The sequence below is a fragment of the Hemitrygon akajei genome, chromosome 31, assembly GCF_048418815.1.
Source record: "Hemitrygon akajei chromosome 31, sHemAka1.3, whole genome shotgun sequence".
Lineage (NCBI taxonomy): Eukaryota > Metazoa > Chordata > Chondrichthyes > Myliobatiformes > Dasyatidae > Hemitrygon > Hemitrygon akajei.
The window spans coordinates 10,563,082-10,586,360 of NC_133154.1; the positions used below are offsets into that span (position 1 = coordinate 10,563,082).

Below are 23,279 nucleotides of genomic sequence, written 5' to 3' on the forward strand. Positions count from 1 at the left end.
TGCTGAAGTATTATTCTGCTTTGTCCTATGGATCTATACCTGGACCATAGCCACCTATACCCATCTTCCGCCGTGCACTTGTCCATATTTCCCTTAAACGTTGCCCACATCCACCACTTCCTCTGGCAGCTCATTCCACAATCAACCACCCTCTGAGCGAAGAAGTTATTTATTTATTTTTAAAATTCTTACATCCAAGGGAGTGAAAATCTTGCTGTCGTATCTCCGTCGCAATGTACCAGAAATAAGGAAGGGAGGTGCGGGGGGATATTGCCCATACACTGAGATTGCATACATAATTGTTTCGCATACGTGTACGTACGTTCAGATACGATGTACAGATCAACGTGTATCTGATGGCCTGGTGAAAGGAGCCGTCCCGGAGCCTGTTGGTCCTGGCCTTAGCGCTGCCGGCCAGTACCGTTTGCCAGACAGTAGCAGCTGAAACAGTTTGTGCCTGGGGTAGCTCGAGTCATTAATGATCCTCCGGGCCCTTTTTCAGCATCTGCTGCTGTAAATGTCCTGAAAAGAGGAGAGTTCTAATCTACAGATGTGCCCGGCTGTCCACACCACCCTCTGCAGTGCCCTGCAATTGAGGGTAGTACAGTTCCCGTACCAGGCGATGACACAGTCAGTAGATCCCCCTCAGGTTCCCTTTAAATATTTCACCTTTCACCTTCAACCAATGACCTCTAGTTCTATTCTCACCCAAGAATGCTCGCATTCACCCTGTCTATACCCCTCATAATTTTGCATACCTCGATCAAATCTCCCCTCATTCTCCCTGCGCTCCAGGGAATAAAGTCCTAATCTATTCAACCTTTCCCTATAACACGGTTCCTCAAGTCCCGGCAACTTCTTTGTGAATTTTCTATATCAGTGCACACAATTCTCATGGAAATTAACAGGGGGAAACGCGCAGTTTATGACTTTGCTGAATGGGCCAATGAGGAAAAGGCTCAAGCCATGGATCGTGAACCTTAAGGTACAAAATATGGGCTTCCGTCCAAAATGCTGGCAATTCCTATCCTCTGACAGATACTGTTCAACCCACTGAGATCCTCCAGGGGATTATTTGTTGCTCCAGATTCCAAAGTTTGCAGTCTCTTATGCCTCAGAGTATGGAAGACAGAGATAAGGGAAGGGTTGCTTCATCTAGTGCAGGGGTCCATGGAACTCTCGGTTAACGATAAGGGGGTACATGGCATAAAAGCAGTTGGGAAACCCTGATCTAATGGGTAACTTGTCTGAGGAATTTTCCATCCAAGAAGGCTCAGCCCAAACTGAGAGTGATAGGCTTTTCAGTATTTAGGAACTTCAGGGATATGGGGTTATTGTATAAAAGAGTGCAAAGGTAAATAAGCAGCAGGATCTCGTTGAGGGGCAGTGCAGCTACGAGGGGCTGAATGGCCTACTGTTGCTTTTGTTCCGGAAACACTCCTTTTGGTCACCCTGCCTCCCTCCGAGGAGCAAATCACCGAGCAGCAACCTGCCTGTACAGTGCTAGAACACATCTAATTTTGCAGTAAAAGGGCAAGGCATAGTCGTCAGCTTTCATTGCGCCGATGAGTTCCACACTGGGCAGACCACATGAGAAGCGTGCCGCGTCTGTAAGGAAGTGACACAACCGTTGACATACAAGGTTCGTCGTGGGCACCAACCTCCTCAACCACCAAGGACACCTTCAAAAGGCCGTGTCTCAAAAAAAAAACAACACCCAGGACATGTCCTTTTCTCGTTGCTACCATCAGCGAGGAGCTTCAGGAGCCTGAAGACAGACACTCAGTCCCTGAGGAACAGCTTTTCCCCATCCACCATTAGATTTCAGAACGGACATCAAACCCGTGAACACGACCTCACTTTTATTTTGCCTTCTTTTTGCCTTACACATATAATTTGTACAGTATACATAAATATATTCATATTTATTACTTACATTATTTATTATATCAACGTATTTATTTGTTTACTGAGATGCTGCACAGAATAGAGCCTTCCGGCCCTTCAACCCTCATCACCCAGCAATCCCCTGATTTAACCCTGGCCTAATCACAGGACAATTTACAATGACCAATTAACCTACCAATAGGTGTATCTTTGGACTGTGGGAGGAAACCCACGCGATCACAGGGAGAACTTACAGACTCTTTACAGGCAGTGGCGGGAATTGAACCTGGTTCAACAGTACTGTAAAGCATCATGCTAACCACTACACTACTGTGCCACCCCATTATTACTTATCTGAGGCGCTGCATTTTGAACTGTATTTTATTAACTTAGTTGTGGTAATATTTTGTTTCGTGTGCTGTGTGTGATATGTGTTTTGCGGGTATACTGTGGTCCGGAGGAACGTTGTTTCATTTGGTTGTACGTATGTACTGTTAGAAGATAATAAACTTGGACTTGAAGGCATAAGGGGGATGTCCGAGGTAAGTTTTTACACAGAGAGTGGTGGGTGTGCAGAATGCCCTGCCAGGGGTGGTGGTAGAGGCAGATACATTCGGGGCATTTAAGAAACTCTTAGATAGGACCATGGATGATAGAAAAGTGGAGGACTATGTCGGAGGGAAGAGTTAGATTGATCTTAATAAAGGGTCGGTGTAACAAGATGGGCTGAAGGGCCTGTACTGTGCTGTAATGTTCTATGTTCGATTACTGGTTTAACCCCTCGCACGGATTGTGTCAGCCAATTCCTCATGAGTATGCCCTATCAGTCTGCTCCTCTCAGCCCTGTCTCGTAGGGAACTGATGTCTCAGAAACAGGCCTCTCTGCTCTCTCCTCATCTGCCCCCCCCACCCCCCAACACCATGTCGCTCGATTCCTTCCCCCCTCAGCTTCCCTTAAATTCATCTCGGCAGAGCAAGCTTCGCATTCTCGCTCCTCTCTTTGTGAAGAAGTTCCGCCTGAGCAGAAATGTTCCCAATCAATTCTCAGCTATTGGAGTGTCTGTACTGTTTCAGGACACAGGTGACCTTTCCCCAGACTAGTATCCACAATATTCATAATAACAGTTAAGGCTTGGTTGCCAGACAAGAATGAATGGATTTTTTCCAGACAGTGATCAGGGAGATGCTGAAGGAACCAATATTTGGGATATAATATTCATCAATGCTCTGGACATGGGAATTGATGTAAGTTGCTAATGACATTAAATTATTTACGTACAGAGTGGATAGCTTCACCTTCTCCTTTACACCTGAACCAAAGGGGATAGCTTCACTTGTTTCATTATTGAAATGTTCCCACAACCTATGGACTCACTTTCAAGGACTCTTCATCTCTTGTTCTCAATATTTTTTGCTTATTTATTATTAATTCATTCTTTTTATATTTGCACAGTTTGTTGTCTTTTGCACACTGGCTGAATGCCAAAATTGGCGTGGTCTTCCATTAATTCTATTATGGATATTGTTCTGTAAATGATTCATTAAGTATGCCTGCAAGTAAACAAATCTCAGGGTTGTATATGGTGACGTATATGTACTTCGGTAATAAACTTATCGAAATTGAAATTTCAAATTTGAAATTTGAACACTTGTGTACTGGAAATGACGTTAAACAATCTTAAATCTCGAATTTTGAATCTGGAATCTTATCTCAGATCTGAACTGATTCTACAATTTATGAACCCACTTTCAAGAATTCTATAGCTCGTGTTCTCGGTATTATTTATTGACTTGTTTACTTGTGTAAGGGGGTTCTTCTTTATGTTACTGGGTGTGTTAATCAAAATAGCTTCTTTGTTAAGTTAAAAGTAAGAATGCTTCTTTGTTATGGTATCTGGTGACAGAGTGCAGCTTATTTGGGTTATAATTACCGATAACGAGAATTGTATTCCTTTGTTAACCAATTGGGATGGATGTTATTTTTTCTTGTGGGTCTGTGAGCTGTGGTTTCACGGATTTTTGGGAGCTGGAGAGGAGATTGCGAGGAAGGCGGACGGTGCTGGATGCGCTCTGGTCGACCACCGAGGTTGGTCCCAGGCGGCAGGTCGTGGAGGTCGGAGAAGATCAAATAGTGGACCAAAGACTTCAATTGTTGAGCTCCAACGATTGTGCACTAATTGACTGAACCCTGATAAGTTCTGGCGCCTTTTCTTTCCTTTCTTTTCTTTCATATATATATATATTGTATCGCTATTAATCACTTAATTCTAGGAAGATTTATAAAGTGTATTCTGTAAACGTACATGGTGTGCGGTTTGATATTGTGTGTGCGAGTTTGTATTAGTGTGCATTTCACAGCATCCATGTATACGGGAGGCGCGATTTGGCGGGTGGACAAATTTTTCCCTAGACATACACCAGCTGATCATGTGAGCATTACACTGGTTTATTATCCAGCTATTTATTTATCATTTATCATTATTTATTTGCACATTTGTCTTCTTTTGCACTTTGGTTGTTTGTCAGTCTTTGTGCGGAGTTTTTCATTGATTCTATTTGTTTTACCGTGAACGAATCTCAAGGTAGTATATGGTGATATTATAGGTATTTTGATAATAAATTTATTTTGACCTTTGAGCTTTAAGCAGAAACTTCAGGGCAATTTAGACAACCTGAGCAAATGGGCAAATACATGGCAGATGCAGTTTAATGTGGATAAATGTGTAATTATACACTATAGTAAGGAAGTAGAGTATTATTCAAATAGATCAAGAAACATTGACGTACAAACTTAAATGGGTCTCCTTTTATGCCTGTAAACTTACATGTGCAACCAAAAGTTAAGAAGGCAAATGGTATATTGGCTTTAGTTGCAAGATGTTTTGAGTACAGGGGCAGTTATACAAGTCCTTAATGCATTGACACCTAGACTATGATACAAAGTTCTTCTCACATAAGAAAAGACATGCTTGCCACAGAACAGTGCAACAAAGGTTCACCAGACTGACCCATGAGATGACAACACTGGCGTGTGAGGGGAGATTGGGTTATCAAGACCTGCATTCACTGGAGTTTAGAAGAATGAGAGAGCTCATTGAGATGTTTAAAAGTTGGATAGGGTCTGACAAAATGGATGCAGGGAAGATGTTTTCCCTGGCTGAGTGTGAAACCAGAGCGTAGAGTTCTGTTCAGTTGGGCAATGTAAGCGTTTAGTTGGGATGTCCACTTTCCCTGTTAAGGGCATGCACACAAGGGTGGTCAGGGCGAATGCTGGGTAAGGAAATGGCTGCCTAGTGTGCTAAATGTGAAGGGAGAAAGTAAAGTGGTTAAAGTGAAAGAAAATCTTGTCTTAGTTGTTTGAATGTTATCACAGAAATGGAGACACAGTCTCAGGATACAGGGGATAGTAGTTAGGACTGAGCTGAGGAGAAAACTGTGCGTGGTGAAGCTGTGGACTGTCTACCACAGAAGGCCATGGAGACAAAGTCAATGATTCCACTTAAGAAGATAGATTTAGAAGCTCAAAAGGCACCAAGCGGAGTGGGAGCAATCAGGAAGATGGTATTGAAATAGACGATCAGCTTCGTACTGAACAGGGTTGAACAAACATTTCCCGCTATTTTTCTATGCTTCTGGGGGGGAAAAAAGCTCATGGGATCTTTCTGTGCACAAATTGGCTGCTGCTTCTTTCTAAATCTACAAATTTGTAGATTCGTGGTATGGGTCGAATCGGGGCTGGCTGGCCTGAGAGTGAGGAACGACCCAAGATTTGGACAACTTAAAGATTGAAAAGTGCATTGGGCCGTGCCGGGTCTATGAAAAGGGAGGCCAAAGTTCTTCATGTGGGCTAAGGTAGCGCAGTCTGGGTCTCACTTGGGACTCTCCCGCCTCATGGTTTGCACAGTCATGTTACTCTGCAAAGATACTTCATCAATAGGCATTTCTATATTGACAAAGCGGGGGGGATGTGAATGTCAGTAATGTAGAACTGTCAAAGCCACCAAGAGCTTTCAGTTCACAACTGACATCTCTAGCCAGCTCATTCTTTTTTGACATTACTAACAAGATCTTGCCATTTAAAAGAAAGTTGCTCAAAACTAGAAAATCAGCAACATCTTCAGATGGAGCTGTCAGATCATCATGATGCAAGCTCTGTCACACTGTATCTCCCATCCACTATCACATCTGACAGCGTGTACAGTTCAGTCACAAAATGCTGGAGGAACTCAGCAGGTCAGGCAGCATCTATGGAGAGGAATAAACAGTCAACATTTCAGCCTGAGAATCTTCAATAGATCATTAGTTCTGATGAAGGTTCTCAGTCTGGGACCATAAGACCATAAGATATAGGAGCAGAATTAGGCCATTTGGCCCATCGAGTCTGATCCCCCATTTCATCATGGCTGATCCATTTTCCATCTCAGTCCCAATCTCCTGTCTGCTTCCTGTATCCTTTCATGGCTCCGATTTATCAGATACCTATCAACCTCTGCCTAAAATATACCCAATGACTTGGCCTCCACAGCCACCCGTGGCAACGAATTCTAGATTCACCGCTCTCTGGCTATAGAAATTCCTCCTTATTTCCATTCTAAAAGGACGCCCCTCTATTCTGAGGCTATGTCCTCTGGTCTTAGACTCTCCCACCATAGGATACATTCTCTCCATATCCACTCTTTCGAAGCCTTTCAACATTCGATAGGTTTCAATGAGGTCACCCCTCACTAAATGAGGAAACGTTGGCTGTTTATTCCTCGCCTTAGATGCTGCCTGACCTGCTGAGTTCCTCCTGCATTTTGCATGTGTTACTCTGGATTTCCAGCACCGGCAGAATCTCTTGTGCGTACAGTTTAGCATCAACTTCACAAATTTCAGATGGTGCTGGAGTTATCATAACTGGCTAGGCAGCCAGTTGAAAACAGGCAGTAAAACTAGTACTGAGGGCAAATGGAAGTCAAACATGACCAACAAAGTAATGAAACTGTGGAGCGGTTCTTTTAGCCGCGTTCCCTGATATTTTACAGAGGGAGGAAACATATGGATGACGGAGGCAGAAATTCTCACAGACTGGGTGCTCAAGGGTTGAATGAAACGGGCAGCAAATTCCCACTCAGCGTTGGACTGAGTGCAGTGTTACAACAGGCCTGAAACTGATGACAATGGGCTTCTACAGAGCAAGAGAATGAGGGGAGATCTTGTAGAGGTATATAAAATTATGAGGGGTATAGGCAGGGTGAATGCGAGCAGGCTTTTTCCCCTCAGGTTGGGTTCCAAAGAAGTGTGTCGATGTTGCCTGACCTGTTGAGTTACTCCAGCATTCTCTGTGAGTTACTTCGAATGCCACACACCCCCCCACTTTGATTATTTAGTCTTAATGCAATGCTAAATACTGTTTTATTTTTCAGAATTTTCTTTGAATAGAGAAGATTTATTCATCTATGGGAGGCAACTGGGGCAGCAAAAAGTCTATCGAAGGAACTGTCCAATCGGAATGGTCGGGTATGGGTCAGATCGGGGCTGGCCTGAGAATGAGGAACGACCCAAGATTTGGACAATTTAAGTGCTGGTTCGGATGGAAAAGGTCAGCGTGTTGCGGCCGGAGGCCAGGGACAGGCCGGTTCAGTCCGCTACTGTGCGAGGTTTGCTCGCCTCTGCGCTGAACTGAGGCTGCGACCACCAACCCACAAGCTATCAGATCGCGTCTGTGGGCCAACTTCCCTGAACTGCAGTTCTGAATGTTATTTGCTTGCTTTTATTATTTGCTCACTTTGTTTTTTCTCTCTCTCTGCACACTGACTTTTTGATGGTCTTTCTTTAAAATGGGTTCAATGAGGGCTTTTTGTTTCATGGCTGCCTGTAAGGAGCTGAATCTCAAGGTTGTACACAGTATACATACATAGATAATAAACATACTTTGAACTCAGCAGGTGGTGTGGGGGGGGGATTTGTTGACATTTTGGGTCAAAACTCCGCATAAGGAGGCAAATGGAGCTAGCTCCTGTAGACAATTTGTTTGCCCCGGTAAGTTGGGCCAAAGTTTCTATGATGAGTAGCTCTATGATTCTAAGCCCCCACATCCCAACTCCCCCCAACACGTTTCCAAACCACATCCACTCCTAATGAGGGGTCTTGGCCCAAAGCATTGACTGTTTATTCCCCTCCAATAGATGCTACCTGACCTGCTGAGTTCCTCCAGCATTTTGTGTGTGATGCTGTAGTGGACTGGAGGCGCTCACCTAACTGGACACAAACTGAGAGAGGGGTCTTCTCAGAGGTTTGAATTAGCCACACCCATGAGAGTGCAAATGAATCCAGTCCCCGGTTCCAGCTAGTCTCCGAATGTAGACTTTGGTATCTGGTGTTGTTGGTTTTACAGGCAAGGAAGACCTTGCCCATTTGTGGGATTTTAATTTGTCAAGTTCTTGTATAAGGTTTAGGATTCAAGATCCAAAGATTCAAAGCACATTTATTATCAAAGAATGTATAAATTATACACCTTGAAATTTGTCTGCTTACAGGCAGCCACAAAGCAAGAAGCTCGAGTAACCCAATGAAAAAAAAGACCAAAAACTACAGCACAGAGAAAGAGAGAAAAACACACACACACACACACACACACACACACACACACACACACACACACACACACACACACACACACACACACACACACACACACACACACACACACACACACACACACACACACACACACACACACACACACCCTCCCCCCAACAGCATTCCGAACCAGACTGAGCCCAGATCTGCTCCCAGAATAGGCCCAAACCAAGCCTCAGCCTCCAGTCTTCTCACCAGTGGGGCAGAAACGCATCAGCCGGATCAGTTCACAGCCTTGATGCCATGGAGAAAGGAATGAACATTTGCTGGAGAGTGAGCAAAATCAGCCCGGCCCTCGGGCTTCCAATCTATCTGAGCTGTTGTTTGAATCGTCCAAGCACTGGAGAGTGCCACGTTCCAGGACCTGGATCCAGGCACCCCAGTATGCTCGGGCTACCCTGCCCGCAGCCATTCTCGATCTCACCAAATCAGCTCAGCGCCTGGAGCGATCCAGTCTTGCGCCCAGGTTAGGCAGACAGGAACTGAAACTGTTCCGCATCGACTCCTCTCCTAATCACTCACTCCATCTCTGAATATGAACTCAGTCTGCGTCTGCAGCTCGAACACGTTGCGCCTCACAATGTCCCAGCCTGGCTAATCCCCCAAACCAGCCTCTCCTCCGTCTGCCTCCTCACTGTCTACGGCAATAGCTCACCACAATTTTCTTCATAAAAGATGTTATAAGTAACGTTTTTAGTCAAATCTCTTGCCTTATGATTTACCAGTAAGCTGTAGGAGTTAGCCCTTGGAATCTGCTCCACTGTTTATCAGCACCTTTGCTAACTTCTTCCTTGGTACTAAACCTCTGCACTATCTTCATATCCCTCCATCCCTTAATGCCCATAAACCATACCCCCCCCCCACCTCTGTTTTGAACCAGGTGACTAATTTAACCTCCGTAGCCCTGCTTGGTAAAGAACGCCAAAGATTCACCCCTGTCTATCTGAAGAAATTTCTTCTTATCTCAGTGCGAAAAGGCCTTACCCCTTAATGCCAGAATTACACAAGAAGGGAACAGTCCCTTTCACCACACTGTTTGCGTGCCAACCATCCAACGTCTATGCACGTCAATGCTGTATTTTTTTGTCCCACGCTCCCCTCAAAGTGGGTGTCACGGTAGCGTAGTGATTAGCACAACGGTATTACAGCTCGGGGCACCGGAGTTTGGAGTTCAATTCTGGCGCCACTTTGTAAGGGGTTTGTATGACCTCTCCGAGCAAGTGTGGCTTTCCACCGAGTGATTAGACTTGTATTAAATAGGTGGGCTACTGAGCAGTGAGGGCCTGTTCCACACTGTATTTCTAAATAGATAGACAGACAGATAAATAGACAGATAGATAGATAGATAGATAGATAGATAGATAGATAGACAGATAGATAGATAAATATATAGATAGATAGACAGATAAATAGATAGATAGATAGATAGATAGGCAGATAAATAGATAGATAAATAGATAGACAGATAAATAGATAGATAGATAAATAGATAGATAGATAGATAGACAGATAGATAGATAGATAGATAGATAGATAGACAGATAAATAGACAGATAGATAGATAGACAGATAGATAGACAGATAGACAGATAGATAGATAGATAGATAGATAGATAGATAGATAGATAGATAGACAGACAGACAGATAAATAGATAGATAGATAGACATAGATAAATAGATAGATAGATAGATAGACAGACAGGTAAATAGATAGATATAGATAAATAGATAGATAGATAGATAGATAGATAGATAGATAGATAGATAGATAGATAGATAGATAGACAGATAGATGCATAGATGGATGGATAGATAGATAGGTAAATAGATTGATGGATAGATAGATAGATAGATGGATGGATGGATGATAAATAGATGGATAGATGGGTAGATGGATAAGTAAATAAATAGATAAATAGATAGGTGGATAGATGGATAGATAGATGGATACATAGTAGATAGATAGATAAATAAGTAGATAGATAGATAGATAGATAAGTAGATAGATAGATAGATAAAAATCTACTACCTGCCTATAAACTGGGGCAATTTACAGCGGCTAATTAACCTATCAAGTTACAGCAAGAAGCTCCTCACGGGAGGTGTGGTTAGATCCCCGAGCTGTAATACCATCGTGCCACCTGAGTATGAGACCCCCCCCCCCACTCCATGGAGACACAAGAGATTGCAGAGGCTGGAACCTCCAGCAGTGACCTGCGAGTTGAGAACAGATGCAGGGTTTTGACCTGAACTGTCGACAGTTCCTATCCTCCCGCAGACGCTTCTCAGCCGCTGAGTTCCTCCAGCAGATTGTTTGTTGCCCCAGTTCAAGCCCAGAAGAAACATCCTCCCTTCCCTCTAAAAATGTCATAATTTTCAATACGATTACTATCTATTCTCCTGAACTATTTATTTATTTATCTGTTTATCTGTTTAGTTAGTTATTTATTTGTTGATTGATTGATCGAGATACAGCCTGAAATAGTCCCTTCAATCCTCACCACCCAGCAACCAGCTAATCTAACCCTAGCCTAACCACAGGACAATTTACAACGACTATGTCTTTTGACTGTGGGAGGAAACCAGAGCACCCAGAGGAAACCCATGCGGTCACAGGGAGAACATACAAACTCCTTACAGGCAGCAGCGAGAATTGAACCCAGTTTGCCAGTGCCTCTAACCTCTACACTACTGTGCCAACTCTAGAAACTACAAACCTTGAATGCCTAATCTTTTCTCATCTTCTATCAAAAGTAAAGGAAATATTATGACTTGACTTCTCTAGCACATTGGGCACCCCTTACAGCTTCTCCAACGTTTTATAACATTTAAAGTGCATTTTGTTTTGCTGTGTTGGAAATACAGTGGCCATTTGTGCACAGCAAGATCCCACAACCTGCACTGTATCAAGATCAGTTCTTTGCGGAACAAATATTGACTTCGAGCGTGGGGAGGAAGCCACTTCTATATTCACTGGTGAGACCATACAGAGCCCTGGTGAAAGCCTGCAATATCGAATTCCATCCTCAAGTTTTGGGGGAGTTTCTTCAACCTGCAAAGTTCTGCCAGAGCTAACGGTTTGGCCCTCAGATCTCTGCCTCCTCGGTTGCAGCATGTGACGAGTCTCTGGCGCTGTGAAACGAGCCGCTCTCAGATACTCACAGACTCACTGATGTGACAAACCGATTAAGCTTTCAACTTGTGGCGCTGGCAGTGGGTGTGCAGTTCCTCTGTTTGCTCGTACCTGTGATCTTTCTCATCCTTGCTGCGGCCCTAAGGCTGCCGGATTACATGGCCCTCATTTAAGCCCCCATCCATGCCTTTTGGTACAAGTGACACTCACACCCCAGTCCTGGGTCATTCGACCATAACATAGACACAAATTTAAAAAGAACTGTTCAGACGAATATAAAGATGAAAGTTAATTAAGAGTAAAATAAAAACATAAAAATGCTGGAAACACTCAGCAAGTCAGGCAGCATCTAAGGAGAAAGAAGCAAAGTTAACATTCCAAGTTGAATGGCAAATGTTCATCCAACTTAGAACAGGTGTTGACCTTGCTTCTCTCTCCACAGATGTGACTAAGTGTTCCCAATGTTTTCTGATTTTATTTCAGATTTTCAGCATCTGCAAAATTTTTTTGGTTTTTCAGTCCCCGTTCAGGAAAAGAAAATCGAAACACAAATTCTTTATCCTTCCAAAGATGTTGACTGACCGACTGAGTATTTCTAGCATTTTCTGTTTTGTTCCGGGCACCTAAGCACCATCTCTACAAATTACCGCTAGAGTTTGATAGATCCTTTAGCCACATGACAGGAGCTCAGATTTAAAACGCAGAATTTTGTGTTCCATTCCTTTCATGATGATGATCCTGCGATCACTTCCAGCTCTTCAATCCCACAAGCACTCTGCGCTCCTCCATTTCTGGCCTTTTGGTTAACTATTTTAATCCCACCGGCGGTAGTTTGGCCTGGTTTCATCATTCTTTATCCCTCTCTGGCATCTCTTTAAAACATACCCCTTTGATTGAGCTTTTGATACCCCTTTGATTGAGCCTACATAAATTTCCAGTGAAAATTAATGGACAATGGGGAATCGATCCTCCAAATCCATATCATTGCCCTCTAGAAGTTAGGGCCTTCCCCAAGTTAGAGCAAAGTTGGAGGCCAGTCTCCAGGAGGACCACAATCTTATCGCGGTTTGGAGGCTTGCTTGTCTCAATGACCCTGAGAGCTATCTCGGCTGGAGTCACAGCTTCATGATTTGGCTTTTGGCGGGGTTACCCATGCCAAACAGGTTACAGGGTAGAGACCAGACGAAGAGTGGTCCACTGGTTCTCCAACACACACAAAATGCTGGAGAAACTCAGCAGGCCAGGCAGCATCTATGGAAACGAGTAAACAGTCGACGTTTTGGGCTGAGACCCTTCGGCAGGACTGGTTTGTTGCTCGGATGTCCAGCATCTGCAGAATTTCTCTTCTTTGACACCAGCCCTCCAGGTTCGGGGGTTCAGCTCAGGGCTAACAACCCCGACTGGTAAAACAACACTGTTACGGAAACAGCAATGGAGAATCCTTCTCCATCTGAGTGTGACGGTATTCCTGAGCCTCCACCCAGGGCCTACGTGACTGACAGTAGTGAAAACCGAGAGGAAGCTACTGACAAGATGAAGGAATCTCTGAACACCGCCAGAGATGGAGAACCATAATTGCTGTGCTGAATGCCAGCAGTATAATGGGCAAAAGGGAGAATCAGAGGGCCAAAGTAAGGATCAAGATCGGGAGTCAAAGTCAAAGAAACCAGAAGGAAATTTGGATTTCTTAAATTATTTCATAGAATATTTGCTTACCTTCTTTTTGTAGTTCCCTCGAGCTGTGAGTTTAGCAAAGCCATTTCAAAGGGCAGTTAAGAGATAGTTATTGCTATGGTCAGGAACCACACAGAGCCCAGACCCAGTGAAAACAATAGCGTCTGGGTCCTTGAGGGACATTAGTGAATAAACTCTTTCTTTTCAATCACAATTCACAAGTTTCATGATCATCTGCTGCATATTTTCTTATTTCCATGTCTATTGAACTAAACTTAAATTGTTGGATTTTGAACTTTGAGGTGTTGGATCACTAGTTGGACCAAATCTTTCCCAGTTTTGGTGAAGGGAACATGAACTGTTTCTCCTTCCACAGATGTTGACTGACCTGCAGCACTTCCAACGTTTTCCATTTGTTCCGGGCACCCGAGCACCGGCTCTACAAATTACCGCGAGAGATGGTGAATCCTTTAGCCTCCTGACGTGCGACCCGAGCTCAGATTTATAACACGGCATTTTGTCTTCCATTCACTTCATGGTGTTGCTCCTGCAATCTCCTCCAGATCTTCAACCCCACAAACTACTGCATGCCGTTTTGGGCCCCCTATCTTAGAAGGGATGTACTGATGTTGGAGAGAGATCAGAGAAGATTTACGAGGATGATTCCTAGAAAGAGCGTTTGTCAGCTCTTGGACTGTATTCATTAGAGTATAGAAGAATGAAAGGGGATTTAATAGAAACATTTCGAATGTTGAAAGGGTTGGACAGAGTAGATGTGGAAAGGCTGTTTCCCTTGTTGGGTGAGTTCAGGACAAGTGGCCACAGTCTTAGAATTAGAGGGTACCCATTTAAAACAGAGTTGAGGAGAAATTTTTTTAACCAGAGGGTCGTGGATTTACGGAATTCATTGCCACATGCAGCTGTGGAGGCCTGATCACTGAGGGTATTTAAGGAGGAGATTGATAGGTATCTAATTAGTCAGGGTATCAAGGGATATGGGGGAAAAGCCAGAAATTGGAACTAGATGGGAGAATAGTTTAGCTCACGGCAGAGCAGACTCGATGGGCCGAATGGCATACTTCTGCTCCTTTGTCTTGTGATCTTGTGATCTTGTGAACTCTGCACTAGCCACATAAAAAAACTTATATTTCTGCTGCACACATAAAGATTCTTTCTGCCATCTAATGTTTATACAGTAATTGAGAAGTTTCATGGTCAGTTTTGCTGACATTAGCTTTTTTTTAAATCCCAAATTAGTTTAACCTACTAATGTTTTTGACTCTTAACTGCTTCCCTAGGGCAAGGGATGAACAATAAATGCTGGCATTCATAATAACATCCACACTCTTTGAAGCTAAAGCTCCTGTGATGTTTTGCTTGGCCGCAAAGTGCCATGTTAGCAATAGTTGTTGGTGAATTTGGTGAATTTGTCTTCAACAGAATCCTGCCTACATCTCTGGTTAGGATTGGCTGAGAATGGGCTTGTGGTTCTAAACTTCTCCACACTAAGCACGGGAAATATCCAATGCTTAGCTCCACGTGGATCTAGTCAGAGCTCTGCATAAACTGTGAAAGGGCCTTAGGATCCTCTTGAGGTCTTCAAATGTCCTTGAGGTCCCCAAATGTCCATGAGATCTTCCTAAGGTCCCCAAATGTCCTTGAGATCTTCCTGAGGTCCCTAAATGTCCTTGAGATCTTCCTGAGGTCCCCAAATGTCCTTGGTGTCCTGCTGAGGTCCTCAAACATCCTTCAGATCCTCTTGAGGTTCCCAAATGTCCTTAAGCTCTTCCTGATGTAACTGTATGACCACAGATGAAGACACTGCAAGTGCATAGTGATCCCCACCCTGGCCCTGAGTCCGCTTTTTTGAACATACTGCAGGATAGTTCGACGACTATTACAGAATCAATCACGCTGACGTACCCTTGCCACAAGGTGAGCCGTGATGTCGCTGCACTGATTCCCGTATATTTGTCCAAAATCATTATCGCTACAGCTTAACAACACCATGACCACTTTGATCACTCTGCACTAAATGGACTTGGTTCTTTTTTTTTGTTTTAATTGTGTTCTTTCTTGTAAAACTTGTGTATAATGTATGTTCAATTAATGACTTTTTTCTTGTGAATGCCATCTCTGTGATGCTCTGACGTTCCTGCAAGTTTATCCATGCACCTGTTCAGACATGTTCTTGTGCCTATGACAATAAACTTGACTTTGACTTTGAATTTTATCTGCATGGCGACAACTCAGAGAGCTCCTTCGGAACCCCGTTCACCCATCCCCATACAATACTCCTGTCCCAGATCACTAGGGATCTACTTAAAAATGTACTAGCAGGACCACGGCCGGCAGAGATAGCCCATGGTCCATCGATATACATAGGAGGATGCTTCAGCCCAGAAAGGAAGGGGGCAGCGTAGGGAGAGTGGAATTAAGCAAGAGACTAGAAAGAGGATTAAAGACTGGCGTCAAACATGACTAACAGTCCTTTAAATCTGGATTATTGTTACTAAGAACACTAGCCCAAATCAAGGCAAAACCAAACAGTACAAAGTCTCACCTGTAATTAAAAATCAAAGAAGAAAGAGGAAAGTTATTTTATTCTTTTATAGGATGTGAACTTTGCTGACTCACAAATGATTTTTTTATTCCATCCAACGTGCCCATGACTGTCCCACTGAGAGTAAAGTTAAGGATCAATGATATTGCTATGCTATCGACACCGTACTATCGAGAAGCAGATTCCTCTCCCTGTAATGAACTGGGTGGATTATTATGACAATCCATGGCAACCATTACTGAGACTAACTTTATCTTATTGGATCTTTAAAATTGTTATCTTAATTTAACAACTTCAGTTTCACAGCTATGGCCAGATGCTTAATTCAGTAATAAACCTCCACACCCTAACTTACTCATAGAGCACAAAACATAGAACATTACAGCACAGTACAGGCCCTTCAGCCCACGATGTTGTCCCGATGGTTTTCAGAATCAGATTTAATATCACCGGCATTTGTTGTGAAATTTGTTGTCTTTGCAGCAGCTGTACAATGCAAGGCATACGAATAGGGGGAAAAAGCTGTGAAATATGTGTGTGTATATATATATATATATATATATTATATGGTTCGATTAAATAAGTAGCACAAAAATAGAAATAAAAAAGTAGTGAGGTAATGTTCATGGGTTCAATGTCCTTTCAGAAATTGGATGGCAGAGGGGAAGAAGCTGTTCCTGAACCTATTTGAAGATCAATCTAACCTTTCCCTCCGACATATCCCTCCATTTTTCTCTCAGTGTGCTTATCTAAGAGTTTCTTAAATGCCCCTAATATATGAGCTTCGACCACCACCCCTAACAAGGCGTCCCACATACCCACCACTCTCTGTGTAAAGAACTCCGACATTCGTTGACGCACCTTGAACTTAGGCCACAAGAGAAGCTGCCTGAGATCACCTGCAGTGAATCCAGTAACCGGGGGGACACACAGGGCCGCAGGTCAAAGAGGGAGAAGGATGGCAGTGGACCTTGAGTTGGTCTTCCACCCACCCCACCCAAAGGTGCCACTGGGAATGCAGCCATTTAATCACTTAGATTCCAGCTACATTAGACTCAGGTAACGGTGTTGGATCTTAAGTACAGTACAGATAGTGAGAACAACCTGCACTAACATCGCATTTTCCTCAACAGGTTATTGTTGAACCATATGTAGGCACTCAGCCAGGTGAGAAGATACTGGGACAAGTGACAGAGGGAAAGGAGAGAGGGAAACACAAAGCACTCCAGGCCCCGAGCAGCTTTTAGGGTACTGCCACTAGATGCAGAGAGACTAAACTTGCAGGATTGCAGAGCCGGCAGAGATCTTGGAGGATTGTAGGGCTAGAGGTAGGGTGAGTGGAAGCAGAGATCTTGGAGGATTGTAGGGCTAGAGGTAGGGTGAGTGGAAGCAGAGATATTGGAGGATTGTAGGGCTGGAGGTAGGGTGAGTGGAAGCAGAGATATTGGAGGATTGTAGGGCTGGAGGCAGGGTGAGTGGAAGCAGAGATATTGGAGGATTGTAGGGCTAGAGGTAAGGTGAGTGGAAGCAGAGATATTGGAGGATTGTAGGGCTGGAGGTAGGGGTGAGTGGAAGGTTGTTGCTTAATGAGAAGCCAGTGACAGTCAAAGTGCTCGGGGTTATTAAGTGTGAAGACCCAAACTCAACGCTTAGGGAAAGCTTCTTCCCCTCTGCCATCAGATTTTTTGAACGATCTATGTATGAACGCATGAACACTACCTCACTATACCTCTGTTGCACTATTTATTTAATTTTTGTAACCTATAGTAATGTTTTTGTCTTGCACAGTACTGCTGCTACATAACAGCAAATTTCACAACGTACTTGCATCAGTGACAGTAAAACCTTCTCGGACGGCATCTGCGGAAGAGAATAAAGATTCGACATTTCGGGCAAAGACTTTTCATCAGGAAGGGTCTCGGCTCGAAGGGTTGACCCTTTATTCTTATCCATAGGTGCTGTCAGACCCACTGAGTTCTTCCAGCATTCCGTACACGTTGCTCCGGATTTCCAGCACCCACAGAGTCTCCCGTGATTCTGATTCTGACTTGGGGGCGAGCTTGGGCTCAGGCTGCAGTTCGTTGGTTAGCCTCGTATATGTGAGAAGCAGACGAGGGGGCTGGCTGGTAGTGTGGAGAGGAGACAAGGGAAACTGACTGGTAGGGAGTTGTAACTACATAACACAGAGAGTAACAAGGGCACACAGAAATGCTTCTGACGCCGATGAACAAAGACGGGTGCCACTGGGCCAACCAACATTTTCAAAGTTCAAGTTAAATGTATTTTTGAAGTATATATGTATGTCGCCATATACAACCCTGAGATTCATTTTCTTGCGGGCAAACTTAATAGAATAATAACGAAAATAGAATCAACGAAAGACTGCACCAACTTGGGTGTTCAAGCACTGTGCAAAAGACAACAAGCTGTGAAATGTAAAAAGATTGAAATAATAATATAAATGAATGATTGAGCAATAAATATCAAGAAAGGAGATGAAAAGTCCTTGAAAGTGAGTCCATAGGTTGTGGGAACATTTCAGTGATGGAACAAGTGAAGCTGAGTGCAGTTATCCCCTCTGGTTCAAGAGCCTGATAGCTGAGGGGCAATAACTGTTCCTGAACCTGGTGATGCGAGTCCCGAGGCTCCTGCCCCTTCTTCCCGATGGCAGCAGTGAGAAGAGAGCACGACCAGTGTGGTGGGGTCCCCTATGATGGATGTTGCTTTTCTACGACAACGCTCCGTGCGGTTGTGCTCAACGGTGGGGAGGGCTTTACCTGGGATGGACTGGGCCACATCCACTACCTTTTGTAGGATTTTCCATTTCCATTTCGGGGCATTAGTGTTTCCATTCCAGGCTGCGATGTCAATATATTCTCTGCTACGCATCCATAGAAGTTAGTCAAAGTTTTAGATGTCACGTCGGATCTTTGCAAACTCCTAAGGAAGTAGAGGCGCTGCCGTGCTTTCTTCGTAATTGCACTTACATACTGGGCCCGGTTTTGAATTAATTTAAAAACTAAACAGAAACTGCAGTTACTGGAAATCTAAACTAAAAGCAAAATAAGCCAGCAAAACTCAACAAGTCAGTCAGCGTCTACGGGAGAGAAACAGTCGATGTTTTTGGACTTTCCAAAACATCCGACCAGTTCTGATAAACAGTTGCTGGCTGTTTCTCTTTAATAGATGTTGCCTGAGCTTTTCCTGAATTTAATATTTGTATGTCTTAGTTCTAAATGATTCAATATTTTGCTTCCAATTTTCAAAGAGAAGGAAGATTAACCCTTAGTTATAAATCCCAATTATAAAATAACAATAAATAAAAGAGTTCAAGGGAAGTTATCTAGTAACTGAACAATAGAAGTGTGTGAAATATTCCTGTCTCACATAGATCACACCTGACCTTCCCCATGCCTAGTACCGGCAAGGTGTTGCGATCAGTTCCAACTCTCATTCAGCTGTCCTTAATAAATGGGATCTCGGCACGAACCATGGAGTAAAAGTTCTCTCAAGGTTAATTTTAAGTCTCTTTAACCCAGGGCTCTCTGATGCAGAATCTGAGTTACACCCCAGAAGAAAGAAATGGAGTGAAATAGAGTCATACAGTCAAAGAACGCTACAGCACAGAAGCTGAGGAAGGGTCTCGGCCCTGAAACGTCAACTGTTTATTCTATTCCATAGACGCTGCCTGACCTGCTGAGTTCCTCCAGCATTTTGTATGTGTTGTTTTGGATTTCCAGCACCTGCAGACTTTCTTGTGTTAGCACAGAAACAGGATCTTTGGCCCATCTAGTCCATGCCGAACTATTAGTCTGCCTAGTCCCATCTATCTGCATCCAGACCATAGTCTCCATTTACCTCCCGTCCGCGTGCGTAACCAAAATAGAGTCATTTTGGATAGAGTCTACCTCAAAATAGAGTACCTATCCAAAATGGTGCCTTAAAAACCAGTTGTCCTCCAATTTTCCAAACACGAGAAAATTTGCAGGTCAGGAGCTTGAAGACGGGTTTCGGCCTGAACGTCGACAGTTTACTCTTTTCCATAGATGCTGCCTGGCCTGCTGAGCTCCTCCAGCATTTTGTGTGTGTGTGTGTGGCTTTGTCCTCCAGTTTTGGCTGGTGCTACTCCCCCCCCCCACCCCACTTTTAAACACTGGAGCCCCAAAACTCTAGAATTCGACCCTTAAAACTCCCATTCTCTCTCTCCCTCCCTCCCTATAGTCTACCTCAGTGATAAAAGTGTAAGAAAAAAAGTAACGAATGTTAGAAAAATAGCAGGTCAGGTGGCATCTGTCAGTTTTAATGGAAGATAATTGAAGTATAAACCCTGTTTCCACAGTTGTTCTGTGGCTAGTGTCCCCTGGCCAAGCCTTCGATCATCCGTCCTATTGTCTGCCTCTCACATGGTGAAAATTTTTCTGTCATTATATTAGAGTAGGAGATATATCATGGTAGATGCTGACTGTAAGTCATTCAGTTAAAGATTCATTAACTCAAACATACTCTTTAAATCCTTTGAGCTTTCAACACAAGATAGTTGCTCATGATATTTCAACAGCCTACGGGCTAAACACAGTTTCTTAACGTAGATCAGAGTTACTCGCAGATCTACCAAAGCCCTTGTTCTACAGTCTCCTGTCATGTTACCTCAGGTTGGAGATTAAGATTTTTTTTTTGGATTTCAACAAAGTTACGTAACATTAGGCAGGATAGTGCCAACGTGAGTAAAGACCGGCTTACCTTAAGGACGTCGTTCTTTCTGAAACTCAGCTCGTCTTCTCCGGCACCGCTGAACTCATACTTGGCAATCGCCTCCATTCAAGACACCCTCGGAAGAGCCTCTCTGATCTCAAGTAAACCTAAAGGCTCCAAACATTAAACGAGGAGGAGGGTCTTTTGACAGACCAGCTCCCGGAGGGGCGGTTAGTAACGTGTATTAGTACAGCAAGAGGGTCAGAGGGGAAGTGGTGGTGTGGGTGGGTTGGGGGGGGGGGGGGTAGAGGAAGGACAGAGAAGGGGGGCAGCAAAAGAAACTACTCAAAAGATCTCAATCTTGCCTCTGCCGAAGGTTCCAGATGGTTTCTTTGCATACCTAAGTGCTCCCAAACCACAAGACAGTGGGTATAGACTGAAAGAGTAAGACTGCTGCAATTCGTCGAAAGATGATACAGAGAGAAAGAAAACTGTGCTTGATATCTTCCTGTGTTTCAGGAAAACCGCAATCGAAATGCTGAGTGTCAGCGCAGGGGACAAGTCACAGCAACGTTCGCTGGCCCCACTTAACACAAATCACGAGCCTCCAAGCCTCTAATGTACAATCCCAGCCAAGGCAGAGTGGATATACAGTAGGGCAGGCTGTCCCTTGTTAATCAGCACAGTTTCCGTCCGCTGTCAAGAGCACTGATACTCGGAAATCTGCGTCCCTTCTCAAAGCCGGTTTTCTTTGTAGTAGAAGGCTGTGTTTTCAGTGCATTCTGTTTCCTGTCACATGCGACAATGCATACTGTGGTGTATCACTGATTGCAAGCTCGTGTGTGTGGGTGGACTGGGGAAGCTGGGGTCAGCGTCCTTGGATCCAGAGGAGGTTGCAAAGGGGATCTGACGGAGGGAACTCTAATTATGCAGGGTAATGGACGAAGAAGAGGCTGCCGACTTTGATAGAAGGGTTCAGAACCAGGGACATACAGTCAGGATGAATGGGCCTGGAATGAAATTACAGGGGTAGTGGTGGAACAGTGCAATGACACAGCACCGACACATCAGTCCAGCTCTGATCCTGACCCATGGGTGAGTATGCGTGGAACTGCCCCCTAGTGGCCGTGAGGCACTCCTCACATCACCTCGTTATGACCTTCGCACCTTATTGTCTACCTGCACTTCCTCTGCAACTGGCCAATGGTTCCATTGCATATCAGAGAATGTATACAACCTGACATTCTTACTCTCCACAGACAGCCACAAAACAGAAGATTGACCCCAAAGAATGAATGACAGACAAACGTTAGAACCCACAGACACCCCTCCCCCTCACATGCACAAGCAGCAGCAAAGCATCAAACCTCTTCCTCCCCACTTTCTCTCTCACTCCTCTCTCTCCCTCTCTCTCCCCTCCCTCTTTCTCTCTTTCTCCCCTCTCTCTCTCTCCCTCTCTCTCTTCCTCTCCCTCTTTCTCTCTCTCTCCCCTCTCCCTCTCTCTCTCCCCTCTCCCCTCTCTCTCCCTTCTCTCTCTCCCCTCTCCTTCTCTCTCTCTCTCCCCCTCTCTCTTTCCCTCTCTCCCCCTCTCTTTCCCTCTCTTTCCCTCTCTCCCCCTCTCTTTCCCTCTCTTTCTCCCTCTCTCTTCTCTCCCCCTCCCTCTCTCTCTCTCTCCTTCTTTCTCTCTCTTCCCCTCTCTCTCTCCCTCTCTTTCTCTCCCCTCTATCTCCCCCTCTCTCTCCCTCTCTCTCTCCCTCTCTCCCTCCCTCTCTCCCTCCCTCTCTCCCTCTCTCTCTCTCTCCCTCCCCCCCTCTCTCTCTCTCCCTCCCCCCTCTCCCTCTCTCTCTCTCTCACTCTATATACATACAAATATACAAGGGAGAGAGGGGTATCACTCCTTCCACAGTGAGAAGGACCAATGGCTCACTGCTACGATGTTACAGTCTTGTAGCATTGCTTTATTTCAAGTTCTTCCAACTCAAGAATCAGCAGCAAACACTCTATCACGAGAGAGAGGAGAGAGAGAAAGAGAAAGGAGAGAGAGAAGAGAGAGAGAAAGAGAAAGGAGAGAGAGAGAGAGAAAGAAGAGAGAAGAGAGAGAGAGAAGAGAGGGAGAGAGAAAGAGAAAGGAGAGGGAGAGAAGAGAGGGAGATAGAAAGAGAAAGGAGAGAAAGAAAAAGGAGAGAGAGAAGAGAGAGAGAAAGAGAGAGAGAAGAGAGAAAAAGAAAGAGAGAGTTCATTGGTTGTGGGAACATCTCAACAGTTGGGCTAGTGAGTGAATTTTCTATCCCCTTTTGTTCAAGAGCCTGAGGGTTGTGGGGTAGTCATCATAGTCTTCTAGAGATGCAGATCTGAAAGAGACCTTTCCATGGAAGAAGGTATAGGGGCCTCAGGACTCACACCACCAGGTTCGGGAACAATTATTACCCCTCAACCAACAGGCTCTAGAATCAGAGGGAATAACTTCACTCAACTTCACTTGCCCCATCAGTGTTCCCACAATCTATGGACTCACCTTCAAGGACTCTTCATCTCATGTTCTCAATGTTTATTGCTTATTTATGTGTTATTTTTATTATTAGTAGTATTGTTTCTTCAGTATTTGAAAACTGTTTGTTTTTTTGCATACTGGTTGAACACCTAAATTGGTGCAGCCTTTCATTGATTCTATTATGGTTATTGGATTTATTGAGTATGCCCGCAAGAAA

The 23,279-nt window shown here is 44.2% G+C and overlaps 1 protein-coding gene across 1 annotated transcript in view; it reads right to left on the minus strand.

Annotated features, from left to right (window-relative positions):
• The window catches only part of LOC140719059 (GRB2-related adaptor protein 2-like), a 93,108-nt gene extending 71,798 nt beyond the window's left edge, over positions 1–21,310 (minus strand). The window contains exon 1 of the mRNA XM_073033434.1: positions 20,620–21,310. Coding sequence (XP_072889535.1) covers positions 20,620–20,697 — 78 coding nt within the window. The 5' untranslated portion in view covers positions 20,698–21,310. The remainder of the gene's footprint in view (positions 1–20,619) is intronic.
• Between the last annotated feature and the right edge of the window lie 1,969 nt (positions 21,311–23,279).